This window comes from Lutra lutra, chromosome 9 (genome assembly GCF_902655055.1).
Source record: "Lutra lutra chromosome 9, mLutLut1.2, whole genome shotgun sequence".
NCBI classification, from domain to species: Eukaryota; Metazoa; Chordata; class Mammalia; order Carnivora; family Mustelidae; genus Lutra; species Lutra lutra.
In genome coordinates this window covers 49,764,509-49,789,415 of record NC_062286.1, presented here as the reverse complement: position 1 = coordinate 49,789,415, position 24,907 = coordinate 49,764,509, and the positions used below count along the sequence as shown (strand labels likewise).

Below are 24,907 nucleotides of genomic sequence, written 5' to 3'. Positions count from 1 at the left end.
TTTTATTTATTTATCTGACACAGAGAGAGAGAGAGAGAGAGATCACAAGTAGGCAGAGAGGTGGCAGAGAGAGAGGGGGAAGCAGGCTCCCCATTGAGCAGAGAGCCCGACGCGGGCCTTGATCCCAGGACCCTGAGATCATGACCTGAGCCAAAGGCAGAGGCTTAACCCACTGAGACACCCAGGCGCCCTGGCTAGCACATTCTTTCACTGAAGACAGACCTCTGAGAAAGGCAAATTATCAGAAAGCTGCTTAGTGAGTGAGCATGGAATCCGAACAAGGGGAGAAGGTTAGATGATTCAAACTCATAATGGCATTAAGCTGGGAAAGCCTGACACTGCCATTTTTGACTATAAGAATGGCCATACCAATGACACCAGAATATTCACAGACATTAGTTGAGGGCCCATCTCTAGTGGGCATTTCTTAAAAGGGCTCTGCTGAGGTCCACCACTGTGATGCTCCTTTTTCTACGCTTTCATGGCCAACCAGCCTTGCTTTGATGGCCCTTTTTATCTTTTTCTTTGCTTACACTTTCAGACTTATTTTTTCTCCTTAAGATGACTTTATACCTGTTCTGTTCTATGTAGCTATAGAACTTAAACTCTCAGAGCATAACTTTATTTCTTTAGTTTACACATACTTGAAGGAGGTCCCACCAAGTTCCTCAACAGCCACACACATTATCTTCTATTCTTGTAGTTTTACCTTACTTTGTTCAAAATATGTATTTGAGGGCAACTTATCAGGGACCCTTTATCCCATTTTTGTACTATGCTAAATTACTTACTTTCTTCATTTGTAATTTTCATCTTAATTGCCATATATTATTAATTGGCTCATTGATTGATTCTTCTTGGGCACAAGATTACATAAAAATAGTGTAAGTGGCAGTAAGGGCAATCCTGAGACAGAGTGCCTTTCTTTCCATAATGCTAAATCCTTGCTACAGTCACCTTTAGGTTATACAGAAAATATATAAACACATGATTATGGTCTATTTCCAAGCACCTTTATTTACTTAAAAAAAAAAAATGTAGCAGGCTTAAAAAAGTGGCCTCCAGTCTATAGCTTGCTGGGCTTTGATTTGTATTATCAGCTTGGCCCAGGAAGGCACATGGGTTCACAGTCTCTAGTCTAGTTGAGGCAACATTATAGATGTAGGTGGCAAATTTAGCACTGTTGTGTACAGGTGCTGTTTGTGTAGATTTTCAACTGCGCAGGGGTGTTGGTGCTCTAAGCCCCACATTGTTCAAGGGTCAACTGTTCTAGAAACTCTTGGTAGATACTTTCAAATAACAATTCTCTCTCCAGGTTCTGACATGCTTCCTTAGGGGATGGCAATTCCAGATGAGCTACAGTTAATGATTCATTCATTCACAAAATACCTGTTGAGTACCTACTAAGTGCCAGGCACTGTACCATACAGTCAATGAACAAAAGTAGACAGAGGCACTCCCCTAATGAGCTTGCAGTCTGAGGAGTGTGGGGGGAAGAGAAGAGCCAAACACTGATCAAATAATTATAAAGGTAAATGCAGGATTGCAACCTGTGATCAATACTATGAAAGACAGGTGCTCAGTGGTATGAGTAACTTAGCCTCTTCTCTGGGAGGGTGAGTTGGTGATGGAAGGCTTTTGCAATTTGAAGGAAGGTAAGAAAAGCTTTCATGGCAGAAGTCCTATAGAGCTGGAAACAAAATCTGTGGCTTGGGTACACAAGAGGAAGGGATGTGGTATGAAATGGGCCTGGAGAGGTTAAAAAGGAGCCCAATTATGGAGTGTTTTATAGACTGCATGGGTTTTTATCATTTCAGTCAAAGTTGGAGGGGAAAGATTGAGAACCACTGCAGAAAAAATTTCTTTAACTACCGAATTAAGGGTAAACTTTTCTTTGTATCTTTTTAAGACTTAAAAAAAAAACCTTTTCCTTTTATTTCTCCATATGCTTTCTGTTTCTGAGAATGAATGCTTTTCTCTTTCTGACTTTTAAGTACTTAAGCAATTCCTGCATCCCGAGGTTTCTACGGCCCAGTTCATGATACTTTTTTTCCCTTTTAAACAGTCTGATGGTTTGTTTTTTTTTTTAAATTTACCTTAGCATGCCCTACATTTTCCCTATGGCTTATTTAACATTTGACCCTATGAATATGTGTGTGCGTGTGTGTGTGTGTAATGCGTACAAAGACACACATAAATATATACAGATATGTATATGTACATTTGTTAAAGCAACCAGATTAGGCCCAAGATGGAGTTCCTCATGATAAGCCCCATGTCAGCAAATCAAAACTTAATTAGTTTCTATGCTTGGTTCTTCTAGAAAAGGAGGGCTTAGGTCAACCAGTCAATGCTTGCCTGATCAGTATAAGTTATCTAACCAGGCTCTAAAACTTCCCTTTGCTCCATATAGGGAAACTAACCCTGCTTTAACCAATTAGCAGATGTCCAGTAAAACTTCCTTATTCCTGCTCACTTTGGTCTATAAAAATCTCTTGACTTGTACAGCTCTTCAGAGCAGCTTTCTGTCTATCTGCTGGGTTGGATGCTACCCAATTCATGAACTGTTGAATAAAGCCAGTAAGACCTTTATATTTACTCAGTTGAATCTTGCTTTTTAACACACTGTTAAAAACAAGACAACAGGCCCCAAATGGAGTCACTATTGCTAAGCCCTACATCATCAGACCAAGACACTTCTGGCTCTCCCTGAAATGGAATCTTAAATTAGTCAGTCAGGAATTGCCTGATCAACATAGTTAAATATGCCTGATAGATCCCTGCCATCTCCTAAAGGGAAGTGATCCTGGGATCATGATCTGAGCCCAAGGCAGACACTTAACCAACTGGGCCACCCAGGCGCCCCATGATTCCCCCTTTTAACATAACTTAGTCCCTTTCACGGCTCATAGTCAAGAACTCCTGTGTGGTCTAAATAAACCTCTTTTTATTAGTCATAGTAAAACCAGGGAAAGGAAGATGGAGCTGGACCAAGTGGTAAAATACACAACTAATGAGTAAAAAAAAGTAGGAACTGGGGGAGAGAAGTGAGGGGAAGAGGAGCAGTGGAAGAAAGGTAGGGAATAAATGGATAACAGGGAAAACTGGGAAGAAAGAGAGGTTAAAGAAAATCCTCCCAGAAAGCCAGTTTGACTCAACCCTGCAGGAAGTCTGAACAAATTCCTGTCCCCACAGTGTTCAATTCATGTTTTGTGTTAATTCAGAATTTAGACAGCCATTAGTACTAACTACTTTGACAGTTAGACTTTTGCTCCATGAAGTGTTCCACTGCAAGGGGACATAAGAATCTGTCTGTGCCTTTAGGAATTTTGTGTGGAGCTTTCCCTGTGCAGGAGTGTCCACAAATGTTATCTGAAGGGGGACTCAGGACTGAGGTCCTAAAGGAGGTTGTAGTGAAATTTTCAGTGACACGACCTCATTTCTGAACATTTTAATCTTGGCCAAGCCTCTTGTTCTGTTCTAGGGGAGCCTCTGCTAATCCAGTCATGTAGAGTTTACTACATTATTGATGAATGGAGATAGAGATTATCTAATTGAACCTCATTTTGGCTTGACTGCATTCTGTTGTGGGTAAATTAACCACCTCGTGTGTCTTTTAACTTCCTCAACTGCAAAGTTAAAATATTACCTACTCCAAAAAGGGTATTAAGAGAATGTTACTCAGTACATAAATACATAAATGTAAGAGCACATGAAAAAGAATGAATCATGCACCAGAAAATGCTAAAAATGTCAGCTATTAGAACTTAGATTAAAACTGTTACAACAAATATGAATGTTCCTCTATGTCAGGTTCAGACTTTGGTGTAGGGAGTAATCAGGGGTGGAGTGTATTCTAAAGGCCCTTTTCAGGTGTCTGTGAAGTCAAACCTATTTTCTTAACAATTCTAAGAGGTTATTTGCCCTTTTCATTCTCATTTCTCAAGAACATGCAGAGGAATTTCCAGATCTATGGGATAAGTGCTAACGTTAACATACAGAAGCAGCTAGAGAATCCAGAGGTTTTCTATAAAAGCCATACATTAAAAAAGAATTTTCTCATTAGACTTTTTTTTTGGGGGGGGGGGGAGCCTGCTTTAAAATGTTATTTATGTTAACGTATATTAGTTATCGTAAATAAAATTCTGAAGCTTTTAATTTCGAATACAATAAATACAGATACAACCACAGAAACCAAAGCTCTTCGGGGTCCTCAGTAATTTCTAAGACCGTAAAGGGAGCCTGCGAACCCAAAGTTTGAGAGCCAACGCTCTGGTGCAACTCGCGACTGAACAAGCGTGGACGGCTTGTGACCTCTACGATTTTTATTTGTGGTTTCCTGTCAGGACTGAAATTCTTTGATCTCTGCTTGCCAAGGTCCTACCTCCTTCGAGGGCATCTTGTTCTCTTCAGCCCTGGTCCAGATTTCACACCCCTCTCGGTACCCTGTTTTCCGCAGGCTGGACCTCCCGGGGACACCCGGGCCTCGCACGGGCCCCTGACCTTCTCAGTCCTCTCTGTCACTCGCTTATCACTTGACTGAGACTCTCTTGAAGGTCGGGTCTTGGGTTTCTCCAGACCGACGAGCTCCTCCAGGCAATAGCTCGGCTCAACCACATTCAATCACTGAAGGACAGTGCCCGGCGTCAACTAGGCCTGACGGCGCTCACCAGGACCGGGAAGAAGAGTATACGCGAGCCTAACCGCACAGTATACTCCGAGCCACCACGCCTTGAGCCGGTCTCCGCCCTCCCGGAGTCCCGGGAGCGTCCAGCCACGTAAAGGGCGGAGCCACGCGCCCATTGGGGGCGTGGCCCCCAGCGCGCGCGGGAAAGGGGCTGGCGTCGCTTGCGCGCGCACAGTCGGCGGCCGCGCGCAGCACGCTCGGGGCCCGGATGGCGGCGGCGGCTGGGAGCGGGACGCCCCGGGAGGAGGAGGGGCCCAGCGGGGAGGCGGCTGCTCCGCAGCCCCAAGCCCCGACGAGCATGCCCGGTGCTCGTCTCTCGAGGCTGCCTTTAGCGCGAGTGAAGGCTTTGGTGAAGGCCGACCCCGACGTAACCCTCGCGGGACAGGAAGCCATCTTCATTCTGGCACGAGCCGCGGTGCGGCAGGAGCGTCAGGGCCACACGGGGTTGCGGGGCGGAGTGGAGGCCAGGGGCGGGGCCTCGGGTAGCTTTCGGGGGGCGGGGCGTAGCGTAGCGGCGACTGGGGCGGCTTGGGGAGGCTGGAAAGCGAGGAAGGAGGAGAGGGCTGGACTGGGGGTAAGGAGGTGAGTGAGGTGCCGGGGTCAGATTCCGAGACCTAAGTGTCGGAGGGAAGACTAGGAGAAAGACGGAACACACCTGCCTCGTCATAAGGGCTTTGGACAACGACTTCAAGTTGCATTTCGAGTGTCTAACTTAACTTGTAAGAGTGTCAAGTGAATGAGTGGGGATCTACAAGTGAGGGAGGGACGTGTCTTGGGCTACCAGAGTAGGGGGAAAGGGAATAATAGATGCTCATGAAGTCCCGGACTGAAAACCTCTCCAGAGTAGCCCTTACTCCCTTCCCACCACTCAAATAGAAGTGCTCACAAGAATTGTGCTAGAACCCATTGATTCAATTCTCCTTGTTCCCCTCATAGGAACTGTTTGTGGAGACCATTGCAAAAGATGCCTACTGCTGTGCTCAACAAGGAAAAAGGAAAACCCTCCAGAGGAGAGATTTGGGTAGAGTGTCATTGTGGTATTCGGTATCTGCGGGTAAAGAAGGGAGGGCTGGGGGAGGTTTCCCTCTCACTGCTGGAGAAGCCATCACTATAAGGTCAGAGGTGCCACAGGGTCTCTCCTCATGTCTTCTGTTGGACTGCCACAGTGAGAGAAAGACCTAGCTTTTAGAGTTCTATGCTTTTGAGTGGCTGGAGAGGTGGTGGGGTAGGTAATAAAGGGAGTCTAAGTGTTGCTAAAGCTAACTAGACCACTTTATACCTTTTGCCATGTTGTACCAGGCTTGACACTTCTTTTTCCCCTAGAAATCCGGAGTTTGATTTCTGCCTCTTTAGTTGGTAACCCCTGTGCCTGCGTAAGGTTTTGTATACCTTAATCCTGCTTTCCCTTCTATTTTGCTAGATTCTTCTTTGATGGCTTTCAGAGCAAAAAGGTTCCCCCCCACGGAACAGGGTTTACCTAGAGTTTTCCTACTTTTATAGAGAGACAGCTGATATGTAAGATTTGGTGGTGGAGTAGAAATGGACCTCATGACAGCAAGGGACAAAGTTTATAAATGCTCTTATTTGCATAAAGCGTCATGCCCTTTTTTTATGTGGGTTGTGGTTTTTTAAAGGGGTTGATGTCCAAATGACCAGAATTAGTCAAGTGTCCTTTTACTGTGTGTTTCAGATAATGCAATAGAAGCTGTGGATGAATTTGCTTTTCTGGAAGGTGAGTTCTCTGTCAATCGGTAATCATTTCCACCTGTCTCTTCCATGTCCCGTGATCTGAGTTCAAAACCTTATAAAACTGCTACCTGGTTCTTCTTAGGGATAATTCTTTCTGTCTACTTTCTATTAAGTTGAGAAAAACTAATATTAAATCTAGTGAGACTTAGCAATTCTGATTCTCATGGGTAACTAGAACTTTTCCCTGAAAATTGCTAATTATAAAAAATGAGAGGGTATATAAAGATCCTGGTGGGGTTAGGTGGATTAAGAAGTTTCCTACTTTGATCACCATTCCCCTCATATAATGCTATATATAATCTTCCCTTCATCATAATGCTAGAGATCAGAAACAATTGCCAACATTTAAAGGGTTGCTTCTTGCTCTTTTTTCTTCTTCAGCAATCTGTATAAAGTCATTATTTTGCCACTGGAGATTGTGTAATTGCCTGTGTCTGTTTGTTCTTAAGAACTTTGGGTTAACTCATGTACTAAATCTTGTCATTGAAGGAAAAAATATTTGAGATACTTTATTTTAGCTATCTTTTCTCGGATGGATATCTGTTTCTCTGATAATTCCTAAATCTAATCAGCTTATTTTTCCCTGCACATATTCTGATTGAATATGAGAGAGCCATGCACTTTCAGTTCGTTCTCACCTTTACAATACCGGGGCATTCTCATTATCTCCTTCAAGCCTCATTACCTTCAGGAATCCTTTCTGGATATATTTATTTCACTATTTTTACTCGTTTGTTCTGTATATCAGCCTGGGCCTCTCACTCTTTTGATACATTTCTTTTAAAAGCGTTTGAAGATACATTCCCATGGCTAGCTTTAAGTCTAGATTATTGAGTATTCTTTCAATTTGTAGATCTTTTTTTTCTTAAACAGATTTTATTTATTTATTTGACAGAGAGATCACAAGTAGGCAGAGAGAGAGAGAGAGAGAGGAGGAGGAAGCAGGCTCCCTGCGGAGCAGAGAGCCTGATGCGGGACTCAATCCCAGGACCTGAGCCGAAGGCAGAGGCTTAACCCACTGAGCCACCCAGGCACCCTCAATTTGTAGATCTTTCTTAACCCTTTTCTGCTTACTCATTTTTCTTAAAAAGAACTTGTTAATTGCTTCCCTGAGGAAGGCAACTTCTTGTGACTGACTTCCCATCAGTTCTCCAAACTTGTTTGGAGCCTACTGTACCTCCTCATTTTTAATTACCAGCTTTTCAAAGGGTATACAATCAGATTTGCATTTTAAAGACTTAACACTGCAGACCTATGGATAATGAATTGGAAGGTGCCAGGAATAGAAGTGGAGAATTCAGGTAGTTTTCTACTCTGGTCTCCACCATGGCATTGTACTTAGCTTGGATTTTTAATAAATGGTCACTTATTGAGTGGTGGATGTATTCACTCATCTTTTGATCCAATAATCTCAGTAATTACATTAATCTGCTCTGCCTACATTAGTAGACCTGTATTTTGGCCATTTTAGCCATTGCAGATTCAGTCAGTATTATATTTTGTACCTGGTAAAGTAAATGTTCTCATGTCCTTAGATGTATATGCTCTAAGTAGAAAATTATTTTTTTCTTTTTTTATCAAGGCAGTATATATCCATGTTTGAAAATCAGTTATCTAATGGCTTATAATGAAAGACAGCTGCTGCTCCACATTCTTTCGTTGTTTTTGTTTTTAGCTTTCAGGTGGTGACTTACATTTCTAAATAATATGATTCATCCTTGATTTTTCAACTCCAGATATTATCTATTAACTTCTTGCTGTGATAAATGAAGACTTAGGTAACCTATACTGCTCCATAAATCCTTCCTTTCTGATTTTTGGAAGTTATATCATTATTTTTAGTTCCTTTATTACTTTTACAATTTATATAACATACTAAAATATCTTTTTTTTTTTTTTTTTTTTTTTGTTAACTCCCCACTTTGGAAGGTATGACTATTAGTGGACCCATCCGTTCCCTTCACATTTTTTAACCAACTTCTAGCTTTTACTTGGTGTCATCTCTACTATACTTTGACATTGTGAAGACTGATAATGTATCGTGTTATCCTAGCTAAATCTCCCATGCTTTACATATCAGTTGAGTGTAGTAGTTGAAAAAAAGTACTGTGAACAGTTCTCCAAACATGGAGAACTTCCTTTACCTCTTTTATCCTTTCATCTCTCATAGAGGTGCCTTCCCTGCAGGCAACTGTTAATTAGTCTCTTGTGTAATTTTCCAGATATTTTATGCAGATGAGTTTATGTATATTTTTTTCTAAGCCTTTCCTTATGAACACAGATAAATGTAAAGTCAATAAATAACAAAACGAACACCATTGCAACCGCTAGCTAGGTCAAGAGATAGAATAGTGTCAGCCCCCAGAAACTCCATATATATTCTTTTTCCATGGTAGATCTTTCCATCCCCTTTCCTGACATAACAGTATCCTGACTTTTTGCTAATTACTTGATTTTCTTTATAGTTTTACCACATATGCATGAATCCTTAAACAGTTGATTTGGTTTAGTATTTTTTTGAACTTCCTAAAAATGTAATCAGACACTGTATATATTCATTGATCATCTTCTGTCCTGGGGCTGTTTTCTTTAGGTTAACGCATTTATGAGATATCTGTGTGGTTGCACATATCTCTTGTTTTCTGTGCTGTATGACATAATATTGTGTGACAGTATTACAGTTGAACCACTTTAATGTGGATATTTGGATAACTTTTTTTTTCTATTACAAACAATGCACTATTGATGCTTTGTCCTCAGCTTGCCTTCTGTTCCCTCATGACTATGAACATTCTTACACATATTTCTTTAGGGGTGTGTGCATATGTGTGTGGATAAAATTGCTGGGGCATAGGATATGTATATCTCCCTCTTTTGTAGATATTGCTGAACTTCCTGCATACCTGATTCACATTTCTACCTAGAGTATATGATAATTCACATTACTCCTCATTCTCACCAACACTTGGTATTTAATTTTTGCCAGTCTGGTAGGGATGTTAATGATAATTGCATAGTACTTTTATTTTGCATTGCCCTTATTTCTGGTGACATCTTTTCATATGCATGTCCATTTTCTGAGGTGGGGTGGTGTCTTATTTTTATCTTGGATATTTTGTCCTTTTCCTTACTGATTTATAACTGTATCTGTGATTATATGTGTGTGTGTATGTGTGTATGCTTTTTGTTTTTTATTTTTTCTGAATGTGAATCTTTTTCATCATATGGGAAGCAAATATCTTTTCCGGGTTTATGACTTGTCTTTTCACCTTTTAGGGAATCTATTGATAAACCAGTTCTCAGTTAAACATAGTCAAATGTATTAATTTTTTCTTTATAGGTAATGCTATTTGTTTCCTGTTTAAGATTTTTTTCCCTGCCCCAAGGTCATGAAGTCATTCTCCTATATGCTAAAATTTTTTTAGTTTTCTTGTCTTTCGTAAAACTACAGTTGACTTTTCTGTGTATCAGACTCCCTGCTGAGCCTGATGCCGGCTTGCTCCCAGGACTCAGGGATCATGACCTAAGCTGAAGGCAGATGCTTAACTGGCTGAGCTACTCAGGCACCCCATTATTTCTTATTTGAATGGTAGAATTCACCAGTGAAGTCATCTGGGGTAGAATTTTCCTTGTGGGAAGATTTCTGATTGATTAAATTTTTTTGGATGATACTGGGACCATTCTGATTTTCTTTTATTTTTTGAGGCAGTCCTGTCCTGTTTCCCCCCCTTGAGTTATGGTTTTTCTAGGAATTTTACATTTATCTAAATTTTCAGATTTGTTGGCATAAAGTTCTTCATAATATAGCTGACCCTTGAACAGCACAGGTTTTTTGTTTTTTAAATTTTACTATTATTTTTTATAGTAATCTCTATACCCACTATGGGACTCAAACTCATGAGCTCAAGTTCAGAAGTGCATGCTCTTTTGATTGAGCCAGCCAGGTGCCCCAAGTGGGCTGTTTTTTTTTTTCTTTCAAGTAGGCTCCGTGCCCAGTGTTGGGCTAAGTCGCATGTTTGGGGCGCCTGGGTGGCTCAGTCTGTGAAGTGCCCAACTCTTGATTTCAATTCAGGTCATGATCTCAGGGCTGTAAGATCTGAGCCCTGCAAGGGGCTTGAGATACCACTCCCCCCGTGCCCCCCACTCACTTGCCCACTCTTTCTCTAAAGAAAACCCTTAAAAAAAAAGGAAGGAAGGAAGAAAGAAAGTCATATACCCTACTGACTGAGCCAACCAGGTGTCCCAAACAGCACAGGTTTGAACTGTGTGGATATGTGGGGATTTTTTACAGTATAGCATGTAAACATATTTTTCCCCATATTTTCTTAATATTTTCTTTTTTCTAGGTTACTTTATTGTAATAGTACAGTATGTAATACATATAACATATAAGATATGTGTAATTGGCTATGTTATTGGTAAGACTTCTGGTCAACAGTAGGCTATTAGTAGTTAAGTGTTTGAGACTTTTTATAAGTTAACCATTGTTACTTCTGATGGTGCTTTTTGCCTTAAAGACTACTTTTTCTAATACTTTTATGAGACTGACACACTGCCTACTCCACTGAGGCACCTTGTCTAATACTTTTAAAACTTACCAGCTTTCTTTGTTAGTATTTGCATGGTATGTATTTTTTTTAATCTTTCTATTTTTACCTGTCCATGTCTGTAAACAGAAGATAATTGGGTTATTTTTTAGAATTTAGGCTTACAGTCTTTTTTTCTTTAACAGGAGCACATTGTTCATTTATGTTTAATGTAATTAGTAATATATATGGGTTTAAATCTATATTATTTTGTCTTCCAATTTGTCCTCTTATATGTTTCATTTTTTCTTCCAAATTTTTGCCCTTTTTAAGTGTAATTATTTCATTTTTTTCCTCCCTCAGGAAATTATATACTTTATTCTTTTAATTGTTACTTTACCAGTTACTGTATGCATCCTTATTTTATCAGAGCCCAAAAGTAGTACCTTTATAGTTGTCCTCAAAAAAATAGGATCTTAGAGCTATTAACTCTGTACAAGGCCTTCTTCCCCATACTTGCTATTATTGTCATGCATTTTTGTTTTGTTTTTGTCAATCCACATAAGGCACTGTTACTGCTGTATTATATAAGCAAGGATATGTGAATTTATCCACATATTTATACTATCTTTGCCCTTTTTATATTTCTGCTTTCCATTTGTGATCGTTTTCTTTCTTTCTGAAGTAAATCCTTTAGAACTCCTTTAGTATGGGTCTGCTGGTAGCTGACTGTGTTTTTGCGGGGGTGGGGGCGGTGGTATAAAAAAGCCTTTTTTTTTTTTTTTTTTCATTGTTAAAGGCATCTTGCTGGGGTGCCTGAGTGGCTCAGTTGGTCAGGCGTCTGCTTTCGGCTCGGGTCATGATCTCAGGGTCCTGGGATCGAGCCCCACATCGGGCTCCTTTCTCAGTGGGGAGCCTGCTTCCCCCTCTCCCTCTGCCTGCCTCTCTGCCCTCTTGTGATCTCTCTGTCAAATAAATAAATAAATTAAATAAAGTCTTTAAAAAAGGTGTCTTGCTAAATATAGAATTTTAGGTGGAAAGTTATTTATCATGTTGAAGCTCTCATTCTATTTTTTGGCTCCCATTGTTTCTGTTGAGAAATCACTGTTAATCTGTTAATCTTTTGAAGCTAATTTGTCCTTTTTTGGTAACTTTTAAAGATTTTATTTATTTATTTGAGAGAGAGTGTGTGTGTGAGAGAGAGAGAGCATGAGAGGAGAGGGGAGAAGGTCAGAGGGAGAAGCAGACTTACTAAATCCTGGGTCTCCAGGATCATGACCTGAGCTGAAGGCAGATGCTTAACCAACTGAGCCACCCAGGTGCCCCATTTTTTGGTTACTTTTAAGATTTTGTATTTGTCTTTGATTTCTCTGTAGTTTCTCTTGGATGTATCTACGTGCATATTTCCCTTTCTGGTCTGCTTAGGCTTCTTAAATCTATGGATTAATATCTTTTATCTGTTTTGGAGAAGTGTCAGCTAGTATCTTTTCAGATAATGGCTCTGCTTTGTTCTTTTTCTCTTCTTTCTCATTAGAATTCCCATTGAATGTATATTAAAGCACAGTCATAATTTTGCCTCTCCATGCTGCATTCTGTGTAGTTTTTTTCTGATCTAGCTTAATTATTTCTCTCATGGTCTTGTCTCCTTTAAATTTTCCTATTGATTTCTTAGTTTGCTTTTGTTTTTGTATCTTCAGTTCTGTGAATTCCATTTGCTTAATTTTCAAATCTGTTTTGTCCCTTGTTATTGTATTCGCTCCATATGTTTTGAAGCTTGTCTTTTTTTTCTTTAAGCAAAGTAAATGCAATTGTTTTATAGTCTCTGTCCAGTCTAATAGCCACAGTCTCTTGAGGCTGCTTATTTTATTTTTTTTTCCTGACTTGTTCCGTTGATATTGCTTCATGGTCTTTTTTCCTCTTTATACTTAGTTATCTTGGTGTGTTGGTCATTGTACTTGAAAAAATTATTTGTTGGTTAGTTTGAGGCCTGTATGATGAAATGTTTCTCCAAAGATTTTCATTTGCTGCTGCAAGGCACCTAGGGGAGTGTGTAAATTCAGGATCTCCTTAATCCAAATTCAGGATCTCTTTAATCCTAATCGAAGACTTGAGGATTCTTGGTTCACTGTGTTAATTAATATATGTGAACCCTGACTTAAGTCTGTGAGGGGGCTGATTTAATTCTAATCTAGCTTTACTCTGGGGGTATAACCTTTTGGGACTACACTTTTTAAAAAATCTGACCTTCCCACTTGGGCAGAGTCTTAGATTTGACTCAGCTAAAATTTCTCAGCTCTGTCTTTTGTTTTTTTTTTTTTTTTTTTTTTTTAAAGATTTTATTTGACAGAGAGAGATCACAAGTAGATGGAGAGGCAGGCAGAGAGAGAGAGGGAAGCAGGCACCCTGCTGAGCAGAGAGCCCGATGTGGGACTCGATCCCAGGACCCTGAGATCATGACCTGAGCCGAAGGCAGCGGCTTAATCCACTGAGCCACCCAGGCGCCCCTCAGCTCTGTCTTTTGGACTGGCAAATGACCTCAGGGCAAAAGCAGATTTGGAGGCTGGGTTTACTTTGTGTTCTTGCTTTCTCTAGATCTTGGATTTCACTTTTATTGATGCTTTCAGTGCTTGAAGGATTTTCTTTTAAAAAATATTTCAATCAGCTTTATCATTTGATTTTAGTGGGAACTTGGCCTTTATCACAAGAGGAAGCTGTTTCTTTTTTTTTTTTTTAACTTAGAGGTATTTTTGCTTTGTTTTCTTATTTGTTCTTTTCTCTGCATTATCTGTTTTATTCTAGGGTTTTTTTTTTTAAATGAATTTTAGTTTTTCCTTTCATTTTGCAGTTTGCCCAGTAATTTTCATTCTGTTTAGGATTGAGGGAGTAAGAAGGCTGTTTGGAAGCTGTATATACATGGGAAGGTGGTTTTTTTTTGCTTGGCACTGGGACTTGAGGGTGGGCAGAGGTGGGACCAGATGTTATGCTGGGGCCCTGAACGCCTTACTGTGGGGCGGTAGCATTTCAGAGGCTTCTCCAGTTCTGCAGATAATTTATTTAGTTTATTAGAAGAGAGCCATCTGATTTTTTTTCCATTTAGCTTTAAATGTTTGTCCTTCTGGTAATGCTACAGGCTGGAAGGGATGTAGGGAAGTGGGGCCAACTGTTTCTCATGTAGACCCTTAAGTCATTAATCCTTTCTAGCCTGTGCTGCTTTCTGTCCTTCCTGGTGTATGCATCTGCCTGGAGACTGTCCATGAGTCTCTTGGGCAGATGGGCTCCCACCTCTGCTGCTCCTTCTGTTCATTCTATTCTTATGTTTTTTCCCTGCTCTATTTATAAACATACTTCAATCAGATTTCTGTTATTCTGCTTTTTGATGAAATCTCTTAATTGCTGATGGGCCCCATTTTTACTTATACTTTTTAAAACCTTATTTTCTTTTGAATGGAATCTTGGATGGGAGGACATACAAACTTGTGGGCTCAGTCTCCCATCTTGATCTGGAACTTTCTCAGAAGATTATAAACTTTTTGCTTAGAAGACTTAATCTCATTTTTATTTTGTATCATACTTTGTATGGAATTCTCAAGTGCTCATTAACTAACATGGCAACCTCTTTGCCCCTTTCCTACCTCTAATTCTAACTCTGGACCAGTATGCTTAATTCCCAGCTGCCCAATTTCCATAGTGACATGTTTATCCTCTGAGATCTTTTGGATGGCTATTCCTCAAAATGAGTATTTTGGTCTTAGAGAACTGCCAGTACCAATGCAGTTTCCCCTTGAACTTTGCCCAGTCTGTTAAACTTATCCAGTTCTTGAGGCACCTTGCTTTATTTGTTGCTCTTTGTTTTTTTTGTTTTTGTTTTTGTTTTTGTTTTTTTTTTTAGGAACTTTGGATTGATGGCTGAGCTCGGCAGTTCTGTGAGCTTTCACCTGCATCCTCTGGCCAGCCCCTCTCCTGCAGGCCTCTGCCTTGAAGAACAGACTATTTGGAATATTGTACTTACATGCTTTTCCTGTTCTGCCATCATCTAAACTGGGATAAGCAGAGATCTCACCTGTTAGCTTTTCTTTACAAGGTCTTCCACTACTATGTCTTCCATTTCAGGCTTGGATGCAGCCTCTGTTGAGGCAGAGGAAAAGAAAATGATTTGTGTAGGTTGCCTAATGAATGATGAGGACCATAATAAAGGTCTCTGATCAGTTTCAACCTAGTGTGTTTTATAATCTTGCCTTTGTCCTTGCCATGATACTGGAGAGCCACCATGCCCAGTCACAGACCATCTGATCTTTCTTGCCAGCTGTTCTAAACCCCAGTCCTTTGATTTATATGCTTTTTCCCAATGTCACCAGAATGTGATTTCAGAATTTATGGGATTGTCACTTAAGGTTTTTAGAAGTTTAAATAAATGTGATCCTAGATTTAAAATCAGTTAAATTTTAATAACTTTATTGAGATATAATGCACATACTATACAATTCACCCATTTAAAGTGTACATTTCAATAGTTTTTAATGTATTTTAGTGTATTCACAGATATGTGCAACACTACCACAGTTAATTTGAAAATATCTCCATATTAATGGAATCATAAGATCTGTCGTATTATGTATCTGGTGTCTTTCACTTAGGTAATGTTTTCAGGGTTTGTTTATGTTACAGCATGTAGAAGTACTCATTCCTTTACTTTTAAATTGTGGTAAAACATATATAACCTAACATTTACTGTTTTAATTATTTTTAAGTGTACAGTTCTATGGCATCAAGTACATTCACATTACTATGCAATTGTCACTGTCATCCATCTCCAGAACATTTTTCATCTTCTGAAACTGCAACTGTAGCCATTAAACAAAAACTCCCAGCCTCCCCCCTTAGGTCCTGGCTAAATTTTGTTTTTTAAGGGAAGGTCTGGGTGATCTAGCAAGAGGGAGGCAAAGTACTTAGGAAAGTAGTGGTTAAGGAGAGCACCAGGAAACTGACTGAAACACTTGACCATTTTTCAGATTCATCTGTGGCCATTGTTTGAAATGCCCATTTCTGGACCTTGCTACCCCAGGCCTAATAAATTAGAATCTCAGAGGGTGGAGCCCCAAGAATCTCTTAGTTTTTTCAAATAAATTTCCCCAAGTAATTTCCTTCCTACCACTTGTCCACAGACTACTGATCTACAGGAGGGCAGAGGGCAGTAAAGTATGAATGTAGAAAGTCTAGATTAGAAAGGAAGTCAAGGAAAATAACAACTACCACTCTTTAAGAAGTAAGAGGGGAGTACCAGATTTTGTAGGTCATCTGGTGAAGGTCATCAAGGAAAGGACTGGACACAACAGTGTGGAGAAAGATTCAAAACCAAAGAAGGGCCTCAGTGATAACTGTCAGCAAAGCTGTTGGTTGATCTATTCAGTGTGATCTCTAGTGTATCAACACTCCTTGTCTGTACAATCCTCATAATCCATGGTGCCTGGTTCATGGGCCTCTCATGGGTGTCTGTTGAATTGATTCATCATTTATAAAGTAGCCATGTCTGGTAAAAAGTGGTTTGAAATGCTGGCATAAAGCCTTCAGGTGGCCTAGGAGTCCAGAGGTTCCTACATTCCTGGGCTAAAAGCAGCAGGGGGAGGCTGACTCCCCGAGCCCTTGGTGAAGGCAGCCACCCTTAGACCACCACTTCCTGGATGTGTTCTGTTCTGCTAGATCAGGTTGAGGCTGTGACAATTTTAGGGATTAACTCTGAGTTTCCTGAGAAATGACCATTACACTTTCCCTATGGATTCTGGCCCAGAAGCCTCCAGACTCTTTCTAAGCAGTGTATCCATCGCAATACAGAATTCTCGCTGCTCTTTGACTGCAGGTTGCTTGAACCTCAGAAACGTGTTGTTCCTGTTTGCAAGATCTGCTGAAACGTGACGGAAACAAGTGTGAGGCTCTGCATAGAAGTGTAAGATTAAAGCCCTTTGCTTATAATGATAAGCTCCAGTATGTGAGCGATGGTAGATCGCCCCAGGAATTTGGAAATAAGCTAGGAACATTGGCCCCTGAAAGTAGAACCTCTAAGTCAAACATTTCAGAGGCTGAATTGCTCCCAGACTCAACTAGATCTGATCAAATATATGAAGAAGAGTGTACCAGTCAGTAGAGGGCACTGGTTAGTCATGAAAGAGAAGAAGGAGTTCCAGAGACAAGTTGCTAGGTAGGGTAGCTTGAAACTTAGCCAGTGCTCAGAGTCCTACGGTCCCACTGATAAGTTGTGTCAGCCTGTCCCATCAGGTGCCTTCCAGCACTGTAGTCCCATCCAACTCCCATTGTCCGTGGGGTCACTGTGGGATCTGGGCTCCTTCCATGTTACCGTTTTGTCATTGCCTTCTATATTGTACTGTCCAAGAGAACTTGCTGTGGTGATGGAAATATTCTCTGTCCACGTGTAGCCACATGTAGCTGTAATGTAGCCACCTGCCACAGTAGCCACTGAGCAGTTGAAATGTGGAGCTAAACCTAATTGTAATTTTTTTACTTTAAAAATTTATTTTGTTTCAAGTTTTTGTTTAAATTATAGTTGGTTAACACATAGTGTAATATTGGCTTTAGGAGTATAAATTCTTTACTTTACTTCATGTAAATAGCCAGAAGTCTCAGCCACAGCATCTTCTCCATGGAACTCTAAACTGTGGAACTGTGGGCGCAATAACATTTTTAAGCCTTGGTGACAATAACAGTCGCTATTCCGTAAGGAGGGTCACAGAATAGTTGTAGTAAAGCCCTCAGCACTGTGTGGGGCACATAGTACTAAGTCAACACTAGGTATTATTATGAAAGCTTTCGCCAACTAGTGTCTTCAGCAATGCTACTGAGCTGTGAAGCCGTTTTTATTCCAAACGTCGCTCACCTATGGTAACAAAAGCTCTAAATAAGAAATGAGGGCTCCACCAAGCACACATGAGGGAAATACCATAAACAGATGTGTCTCCATATCAGTCATCAAGCTTCATTAATAAGAGTCTGCTTCTGAGGAAAAGATTCATTTTGATGTGCTGACAATCCCAGGTTTCTTAGCCTGAGACATCGTCACTGAACTTAGTAATGTCAATGTGAAGGACCTCTTTAGAGATGCCAGGGAGCTGTTACCCAAGACAGACAACAAGCCCCTTTTGCTTTTTGCTCCCTAATTGAGTCTAGTACAGTGAGTGGAGAAAGACATGCTTTTACAAATGTGTCTGCGCCCATCATTTCATGGTGTTTTCTTGAGGCGCTGCTAATTAGCACATCTCTACCTTATTAGAGATGATAAATAGAGACCGACCAGGCCTCCTCTGGGCAGAGAGAGTTGTAGAAATCATCTGTCCTCATTTCAGGGATGTCACTTCAGAGTGGCACAAAGCGGAGATCAAAGTTTGGCTTTTTAAATTACACTAAAGTTAATGAACTTACTAAAGACTCTCAGTGCATTTTAAAGAAATGTGCCCTTTCAGAGCAAGATACTGAAACTGTATTTCAAAATGATGGGCAACTGTATTGCTTATTTGCCTTACCTGCAAAAAGAAACTTTGCGCCTTTGGTGCTTTGGAATAGTAAAATACTCACCAGGTAAATGCTGGCTGAAAATCTTAGGGATAATTTCGGGGATCCTCCTCATGCCACTGTGGCTGTATGGTACCACTAAGAGCAAGAAACCAAATTGTCTTTTCACTAATTGTCATCCTTAACTGTGGATAACATGAATCAGTTATTTCATGAAGCACTTTGTAAATGTGAAAAGGTCTGTAAGTCAGAAGTGTGTCCTAATAGAGAAAAATGTCAGACATAACAGTTGGGGAGAGAAAATCCCGAAGAACTCATTGTCCTGGGAAACTCTCAAGCTCAGAGCATAAGATACAGACCGTGGCCTAATAGCAGACACTTAGACATAGGACAAGAGGAAACCCTAAGCCGGGGTGGCACTGGGAGACAGGAGAGGAGAGCAAATATGCCAGCAGGTGCCAGCAGATCAGTATTTGTGCTGATAAGGATGAGTGAGGGTGCCTAGGTGGCTCAGTCATTAAGCGTCTGCCTTCAGCCCAGGTCATGATCCCAGGGTCCTGGGATTGAGTCCACATTGGGCTCCTTGCTGAGCAGGGAGACCGCGTCTCCCTCTACCCCTCCTCCCCTGCTCCTGATACCTCTCTCTCACTCTCTAAGATAAATTATATATATATATATATATATATATATATATATATATATATTTTTTTTTTTTTTTTTTTTTTTTTTTTTAAAGATGAGTGAGGTATTGATGGTGGTGTGCCCTAAGGTTCAGGAATGCAAACTACGGGGCCTTGAGTGGCTGAACAGTCCTCCCCTCAGAGGATTTCACAAGGGGCTTCCTCTGTGTTAAGTTTCTGGAAAGGGCCTAGATTTATCTGAGCTTTGATTTCATCACTTTATATAGCTAGTGGTTCAGGAATGATGGTATAATCAGCCCTGAGGCAGGTGCCTGCTGAGGCTGGCAGGGGGAGCCAGGGGTCACAGGCTGGGATGGTTGGATGGTTCTCCTCCAGGTGACACTAAGAAAAGCCTGCCCAGTATTCTGGAAGACAAGAGGAAACTGCAGGTGTGCTCCACTGATAATAAGAGTTGTTACAGTGGATGTAAACTAGAGGGGAAATCCTAGGGCTGATCATGCCAAAAGCCAGGTCTGACCAGCTCTTCTGCTTGGAAGCCTCTGTGACTATTGGCCCTCAGGGTAGGGTCCTAGCTGCTTAGGTAGACTTTACAAGGTCTTCATGAGGTCTTTGTGCTGATCCACCTTGCCTGTCCCTCTGTGCTCCTCCCTGCCCTCCTTGGCTCCAGCCACCTCATTTTCTGAGGGAGCCGTGGTTTCTGTGGCTCAGTGGGTACTGTTCCCTCTACCTGCTGTACATTTCTGCTCATCCTCTTCTCTCTGTTTGCTGGCCCAATGTGGATGGCTAGGAAACTTTTCCTGGCTTTCCTCTAGGTGACAGTGGGTGCCCTTCCTCTATGGCTCTCACAGGGCCCATCTCTCCCCATCTTAAGGCTCATCACACTGTTGGAATCAGTGCTTGGTACCCTGTCTGTGTTCCCGTTAGACGGCCTGCTCTGTGAGGAGGGATGGCGTCTGCCTGCCACTCTGTTCTGGCCTCAGTGCCCCCACTCTGACTCTGGTATAAGACAGGTAAAAGATTTGTTTGAAAAAATTGTGTTAAGTTATTTATATTTTATATAATTATATTAACACAAAAAATTGTGTTAAAATATTTATAGTTTAAAAAAGTGTATGTAAATCTATGATTACGATAAAACAAAACAAAACAAAACCCTTAACAACACAGATGATCAATTCAAAAGTCTCATTCCCTTTAGTCCAGCTCCACCATTGAGCTCCCCGTCCCTGTAGGGGTCCACTCTGGCCAGTTTGCTGTGCTCGCCTGCCAATTTTGTATGCATGCTCGTTCATGCATATGTGATCTTAAGGCAAAAAAGGGAAAAACCAAACCATATAATATAGTACATCTGTGATATATAGGATATATATATGGACACACACACCATTTATAAGTGTGTGTGTGTGTGTGTGTGTGTGTGTGTGTGTGTGCCATTAACGTTCTAAGTTGTAAGCAACAGAAATAAAACTGAGTGATTTTAAACAGAAAAGGAATTTAATGTCAAGTAGCTCATAGAATTGATGAGAGGCTGAAGAAGCAAGCTTGGAAAGTGAGAAGAATGGGAAGCTGGATGACTAGCATCACAGTCAGAGACCCCTGCAGGGCAGATCTGTTGGGGACAAGTGGCTGTCCCCTGAGCCACAACTCCTCCGCTGGGCCCGACCACCTCCATCAGCGCCTCTCACTGCTGCTGGAGCTGCCCCTACCACGAAATGCTGCCTCTCTCTGCTCTTCCAATCCTTCATTCTCTGTGCAGAGGCCCTGACAGGGCACTGACTGTGGCTTGGTGGGAGCCAGCCGCCGGCTGCAAAGGCACGGGACCTGCAGGCGTCTGCACGCTGTCTCCTAGGAAGGTGGCCTCTGCCTCCTGCTATGTCTTCTCCTCTCATGGTTTTTCTTCTAGTAGTTTCTGTCTTCTTTTAGTGCCCGAGTTTTTGATCCATCTGGCATTTGGTCCATCGAGGGACTTGGGAACCATCATTCCTTCTTTTCTGGATGGCTACTCAGTTTTCCAGATGCCATGTAAAAAATAATCCATCCCCGTCCCCACCCTCAGCACACGGTGTTTTGAAACGCCACCCTTTTAATGTGTGACCTCTCATATGTGTTTGGATAGGTGTATTTGCAGATTCTCTGTGCTGTTCCACTGACCTATTTGTGTACTAGTTCCAAATTGTGTATTTAAAGCTTTTGTCAAAAGAACCCATCTATGTTTTTGGAAGCTTACATTCTGAAGTGCCTTCAGACTCGGGTTATGAGGTTAGTACAAAGAGCTATATTCCCTTCATCTGGATTCACATTTGCTTTATCACTCTCTTTATTACATGTTAGTATTGTATAATTTTTTTTTTAAAGATTTTATTTTTTAATTTATTTGACAGAGAGATCACAAGCAGGCAGAGAGGCAGGCAGAGAGAGAGGAGGAAGCAGGCTCCCTGCTGAGCAGAGAGCCCCATGGGGGGCTCGATCCCAGGACTCTGAGATCATGACCTGAGCTGAAGGCAGCGGCTTAACCCACTGAGCCACCCAGGCGCCCCAGTATTGTATAATTTTTATTGGGAGCCATTCAAGAGTAGATTGCAGACATGAAACCTCCCGTGAGACAATGACAAACATCAGGAAATTTAACATTGCTGCAATGGTATTATCTGATCTATGGATTTATTTAAATTCTGTCAGTCGTCTTAGTAATGTCCTGTAAGGTAATTTTCATCGTCATTTTTTCCCATCCAGATGCAATTCAGGATCATTCCTTTTATCTAGTTTTCATGCCTTTTTTGTCTTTTTCAATCTGTGTCAGATCTTCAGATTTGTTATTCATGACTTCGGCAGTTTTTTAAAAAACGGCCCATTTTTTTTTTTTTTTTTTTTTTTTTTAGAATATTATGTGGTCATGTACAAAATTTTAAAAAGTCACACAATAAAGTGTTCATATCAGTCAGGTCCTGGTGGAAAACAAAGACCCTCAGGAAGTTCAAGAAACTTTAGTAAAGGGACAGTTTTCAGAGGTATGGGCAGGATTAAAGGGCACAAGGGTCTTTGAGAAACTGTCACCATCCCTAGGCCTGAAGGGGGTAGGGGAGGGGACATTTCATGAGAGCTGGTGAGAGCCAAAGCTTGGTGGAGAAATTGGATCCTTTGCTCAGAAACACCCTTCAGAGGGGGAGTTTGCAGGATCCTCTGCCCTCCTTCCACAATTTTATCTCTGCAGTTACTCCCATTAGCTGAGTTGAAGCAGAATTAGGGGCAAGGAACAGCAAGGCTAGCTTGCTGGGGCTCAGAGGAGGTCTGAGAAGGGTGAAGAGTGGAGGGTAGGGATAGACTTCTAATGAGAAGCAGCTGTGCCCATCCACACCCTTCCAGCTCTGAGACAGAGACAGCCTCAGAGACAGCCACTCACAGTGATTCTAGTTTCTCTCTTTAGTATTTATTTCCATATTTCTAAACAATTTTTAAAAATGTATCAATTGACGTCCTTTCTACCTTTTCCCCTTCTTTCTCTCCCATCATAATTACATATTTTTGTTGTTGTTAAGTCAATAGACAGTGCTTATAGTATTATGAGTGTGCAAAAAATTGTTCACTGCCATGCCAAGAGGTTTGTGATGCTTGAGACTCTTTTCTTTTTGTTAATTTTTTTTTTAAAGATTTTATTTATTTATTTGTCAGAGTGAGCACAGGCAGACAGAGTGGCAGGCAGAGGCAGATGGAGAAGCAGGCTCCCGCTGAGCAAGGAGCCCGATGTGGGACTCGATCCCAGGACGCTGGGATCATGACCTGAGCCGAAGGCAGCTGCTTAACCAACTGAGCCACTCAGGCGTCCCTTCTATGTTAATTTTTTTTTTTTTAAGATTTTATTTATTTATTGAGACTCTTTTCTTTTTGAATTCCTCATTTTCTTTTGTAGTAATAAGCATTTTGCTTTTTCATTTGCCTAGCTATCTACAAGTTTCTTACTAAGTTTATCCAGACACTGTAACATTTATGTATCATGACTTTCTTTAAAATTTTTCATATGCTCAAACATATTTGTTTCTTTATTTTATATTTCTCTATCTTCCTGTTCCAATCTGGAAAGGTTGGGGCCTAGACCAGCTACCTGATGTCATCTGGAACTTTCCCTTCACTGTTGTGGTAGGCGGAACTGTAAAGAAGGTCCCCAAGATTCCCATGCACAGGTTATTCAGGCAAACACGACTCAAGGTACTACTTTGGGGGACTTCGCAGGTATTATTAAGGTCACTAATCGGCTGACCTTAACATAAGGAGATTATCCTGGTGGGCCCAATGTAGCCACATGAGCCCTTAAAAGCCACTTGGGTGGCTCAGTTGGGTAAGCATCTGCCTTCAGCTCAAGTCAGGATCCCGCATCAGGTTCCCTGCTCAGTGGAGTCTGCTTCTACCTTTCCCTCTGCCTGCTGTTCCCCCTGCTTGTGCTCTCTCTCTCTCTCTTGGTCTCCCTCTCTCTGGCTGGCAAATAAATAAAATCTAAAAAAAAAAAAAAAAAAAAAAAAAAAAACAAAAAAAAAAACGGAAGAGGGGTCAGAGAAAGAGATGTGGCAGGAAAGATGGGCCACAGGGAGGTCAGAGAGATTAGAAGCGTGACGGATTTGCCTTGCTGTTGCAGGCTCTCAAGGTGAGGGATGGAAGCCAGGAGCCAAGGAATGGTCTCTGAGGGTGGTCTGGAAGCTGAGACTGAACCTAAAGAGCCAGGGGCCTCAGTCCTGCAACCAGATGGAACTGAACTCTGCCAACAGCTTCAGTAACCTTGGAAGCAGAGTCCTTCCAGAAAGAAATGCATCCTGCAAGGTTTGATTTTGGCCTATGAGGATCTGAGCAGAGAGCCAGCTAAGCCACACTGTGCTCGGACTTCTGTAGGAACTGGGCGATATCGAACTTGTGTTACTTTAAGCCATGAAAGTTGTGGTAATTTGGTACATCAGCAAGAAAAATGTAGTACAGCTCTCATCATGGGCTTCCTCTCATCTTCCTTGTGTTGGGGTCCCCATTTCCTAGAGCTCTTGTCTTCCTCCTAGAACATATTCTCTAGTGTAGCTGTTCTCAAATGTAGTGGTCTCAGGAGACTTTGATGCTCTTAAAACTTATTGGGGGCCCAAAAGAACATTCATCAGTGTGGTTATACCTATCAATATTTACCATGTTAGAAGCTAAAGCTGAGAGATCTTTATTTTTAAAAAATATTTTATTTGTCAGAGAAAGAGAGAGAGTGTGCACAAGCAGGGGGAGCCATAGGCAGAGGGAGAATCAGGCTCCCTGTTGATTAAGGAGGCCATTGCAGGACTTGATCCCAGGACCCAGGGATCATGACCTAAGCCAAAACCCCAGGATTGTGATCTGAGCCAAAGGCAGATACTTAACAACTGAGCCATCCAGGTGCCCACGGAGAGATCTTTAAAATGTTTATTAGTTCATTTCAAAATAACAGTGATAAAAAACACTGCATAACTAATATAAGAACATTCTTTATGAAAACATAGTTTTTTTTTTTTTTAAATAATGATTACTGAGAAGAGAGCCCTTGTTTTATAGTTTTTGAAAATTTCTTTGATGTCTGGCTTGGTAGAAGACAGCTAGATGCTCATAGTTGAAGCATATGAAGAAAATCTGGTCTCAACACAGATGTAGTTGGAAAAACAAAGACCTCAGTGATCCCTAAAATGCTCTGAGGGGTCCCTGAAGTCCCTTGGCCACACTTTGGTACTACTGCTACTGTGGTATCTTGTTAAAATATGGTCCAGGGACCCGCAGCACCAATATCACAAGGA

At 41.2% G+C, this 24,907-nt stretch overlaps 1 protein-coding gene across 3 annotated transcripts in view; it reads left to right on the top strand.

Moving 5' to 3' along the window:
• Positions 1–4,834: 4,834 nt before the first annotated feature.
• The window catches only part of POLE4 (DNA polymerase epsilon 4, accessory subunit), a 95,820-nt gene continuing 75,747 nt past the window's right edge, over positions 4,835–24,907 (top strand). Inside the window, exons 1-4 of one of the 3 annotated variants that reach the window (XM_047745466.1) lie at positions 4,837–5,102; positions 5,624–5,708; positions 6,378–6,419; positions 8,833–8,885. In XM_047745466.1, the coding sequence (XP_047601422.1) occupies positions 4,896–5,102; positions 5,624–5,708; positions 6,378–6,419; positions 8,833–8,870 (372 nt within the window). In that variant the 5' untranslated portion in view covers positions 4,837–4,895 and the 3' untranslated portion in view covers positions 8,871–8,885. Of the gene's footprint in view, positions 5,103–5,623; positions 5,709–6,377; positions 6,420–8,832; positions 8,886–14,851; positions 15,175–24,907 lie in introns of those variants that run through there. The other 2 variants (XM_047745467.1, XM_047745465.1) reach the window with 2 other exon arrangements.